General features: G+C 50.7%; 1 protein-coding gene across 2 annotated transcripts; it reads right to left on the reverse strand.

Moving 5' to 3' along the window:
* Positions 1-374: 374 nt before the first annotated feature.
* On the reverse strand, positions 375-1829 carry LOC103635913 (uncharacterized). Of its 2 annotated transcripts, XR_002264466.1 has the most exons (3): positions 1443-1821; positions 1108-1310; positions 375-938 (listed from the first exon to the last, which is right to left on the reverse strand). XR_002264466.1 is itself a non-coding variant. In XM_020543279.2 (2 exons), the coding sequence occupies exons 1-2, from the start codon at positions 1591-1593 to the stop codon at positions 1174-1176; spliced, it is 288 nt and encodes a 95-aa protein (XP_020398868.1). In that variant the 5' UTR covers positions 1594-1829; the 3' UTR covers positions 375-1173. The 2 variants fall into 2 exon arrangements, 1 of the variants encoding a protein (XP_020398868.1); XM_020543279.2 differs by having other exon boundaries at positions 375-1310; positions 1443-1829.
* Between the last annotated feature and the right edge of the window lie 911 nt (positions 1830-2740).

The following is a 2740-nucleotide window of genomic DNA, read 5'->3' on the forward strand; positions in this document are numbered from 1 at the left end:
CAGTGCTCAACAATACTCTAGTTATCTGCTAGGACGGTAAATGTCTTTAGGTATATCGAGTTGGGGTCGTTTTCCTAGCTCTTTTTCCTGAAGGAAGTCCTCTTTCTCTATCTGATTTCTTAATCCCTAGTCATCTTGGAGCGCTCTGGGTGATCTGCCGATCCTGGAGCACTCTAAGATATCTACCCCATAGAGTGAGATCTAGGTTCTCGCGAGGAAGAACAAAGCTCTGCGCTATCGTGGACTGTCCGATCTAGAGCATGGACCGTCTAGAATGACGCAGAGAAGAACCGCTCATACAGCGAGGTCACGGACCATCCGCGCCGCTGTAGAAGACATCGTCACCTTTGGTCCCAAATCGGAGCCAACACGCGTAAAAAGCATCTCCGAGAGTTCCGATTTTTACTACAACTATGGAGGACAAAGACAAACCGAAACAATGCAAGAACCAATACGTCGAACACCAAGCAGGCATTAGCAAACTCTGTCCTGGTAGCAGATAGAGGAGGGCAGACGGGGATTGCGGCGCTCTCGCCGCGGCGAGGAAGATGAAGACCTGGAACGCGTCTCGGGCCGAGGAACAAGCCCGCGGCACGCGCACGGTGCCCAGATGACTTACTTTATTGGCGCTCACGCCGATATGGTTGGCAATTGGCATCTCGATCAGGCAGCAAGAAGTTACTGCTGGAGAGATGCATGCATCTCTGACTGACACCAACGGTAGAGAGGAGGAGCGGAGGTGGTGGTGGCCTCGAAAGCAACATGACTAATGTTTGTGGTATACAGTCACTAAATCTCTCCAAGATAGCACTTGCACACACACCATGAACTAACTAACTAGCCATGATACATCCATGTGTCTGTGTGCCACTGCCAGCAACCGGGATTCATCAGACTCAACCGTACATGCTATGCGACGCCACCACACACAAAACCAACTGCAAAAAAAAAAAAGGTTTCAGGGCTAGTATATGTAGTGATGGATCATAGCAGGTTGCATGCCGCGCGCCTCGGCAGATCGAGTTGTCTCGCGCCAAGAGAGCTTGCTTTGCCATGAATGAAGAAGAAGCCCAGTGCCCAGCTGCTGGGAGAGTATATATTATGTACTGGTGCATTGGATCGGCCATGGACGGCGGATCGAGCGGATGTGAAGGTCCGTGTGTGGCGGTCCGGTCACGACGCGCTGCAGATCCTGGCCTTGTCGAGCATGGACCACATGACCTGCACGTCCTCGTACGTGCACGCCATCACCTCGCCGTAGAGCTGCGACCTGCTTATCTCCATCTCGCCGCTGTGCTCCTCCTCCATGGCTGTACGACGTACCAGCAGAGCAGTAATACAATATAAGCATCCATCTCATCGACGATAACGTACGGTAGTAGGAGGAGACTCTGATCGATCGAGCACACCATGCATGGGAAACCGTACGTTTAGTTGATTACCTGATGAAGAAGAAGGAGAAGGAGAAGGAGATTGCTGCTGGCGTCGTTGGTGGTGGTGGTGGCGGCGGCGCGGCGTCTTCTTGCCGTCGCGCTGCTGCGGGCTGAGCATCTTCCGGAAGGGCGACGTGATGGTGCGCACCCAGGAACCCATGTTGATGTTGATGCTACGCTGGATCGATGCTAGCTTTTCTATCGTACAAACAAAAGGACTATACCTAGCTAGCAGCTATAGGGATCTGTCGAACGAGTACACTACTGTGCTGTGGTAAGCACAACAGCTACTCTGCCGGGTCCTGCGAGCCCACATATATCCGTGCCCCGATCCCATCCCATCCATGGCGAGAGAGAGAGAGAGGAGAAAGAAAGCAGAGAAGCTATAGCTAGAGTGAGGAGAGAGAGAGGGAGGGAGATCAGGAAGGTGGGAGTAGGGGTGGAAACGAGCCGAGCCGAGCTCGGCTCGGCTCGGCTCGCTGCGGCTCGCTCATGTAACGAGCCGAGCTCGGCTCGGCTCGTTCATCTCACGAGCTCGAAAAAGTGGCTCGGCTCGGCTCGCTCCTGGCTCGCGAGCCGGCTCGCCGAGCCAACGAGCCTAGGCATAAAATTAAATCTGCTCTCTAAATTATAATATAAAATTTTAAAAATATTTTAAATAACATATTTTAAATAAGTAAAATAGATATATCACTAATATAATATATAAAATAGATTATTTTTGTATAGTAATCTCAAATAACATAAATTAATTGTCTACTCTGTATTAATATTATATGCTAATTAAAATTTTATGTAATAAATTGTTGTTGGGTCGAGCCACGAGCCAGCTCGCGAGCTGTACCGAGCCGAGCCGAGCTGGCTCGCTCTTTTCACGAGCCAGAAAAACAGGCTCGGCTCGGGCTCGTTCGGAGCGTCGAGCCGGTCCGAGCCGAGCCGAGCTGCTGCGAGCCCGAGCCAGCTCGTCGAGCTCGAGCTTTTTTTCCAGCCCTAGGTGGGAGGCAAGATCCGCAATACAAGAGTGGTGGCACGTTGTTTAACTTTGAAAAGCTCTCGCCGCGTAATTAGGCGGGCCGCTCCGTGGGTTGCGCTAGACAAGCAGCGTGACGCACATGCTCCCGGCCCTTGCTGATTATTGTTTCTAATCATTCGCTTTCAGACACGAGACGAATTACTTGATACCTGTTGACGACGCGGTAATAGTAACATCGCTTGATATTCACGTGAAACCTAAGGCTGTGAATATATGGAAAGATTTAAAAAAAACCTCATACAATGGTACGGGATGATGTCTTATATGGTTATAA

The sequence above is a fragment of the Zea mays genome, chromosome 8 (genome assembly GCF_902167145.1).
Source record: "Zea mays cultivar B73 chromosome 8, Zm-B73-REFERENCE-NAM-5.0, whole genome shotgun sequence".
In the NCBI taxonomy this organism is placed as follows: domain Eukaryota; kingdom Viridiplantae; phylum Streptophyta; class Magnoliopsida; order Poales; family Poaceae; genus Zea; species Zea mays.

Excerpts from the sequence above, each read along its gene's own strand:
- LOC103635913 (XM_020543279.2), bottom strand. The coding sequence starts at position 1,593 with ATGGGTTCCTGGGTGCGCACCATCACGTCGCCCTTCCGGAAGATGCTC. Across the intron at positions 1,311-1,442 it reads TTCTCCTTCTTCTTCATCAG|CCATGGAGGAGGAGCACAGC; the intron begins GTAATCAACTAA and ends TACGTCGTACAG.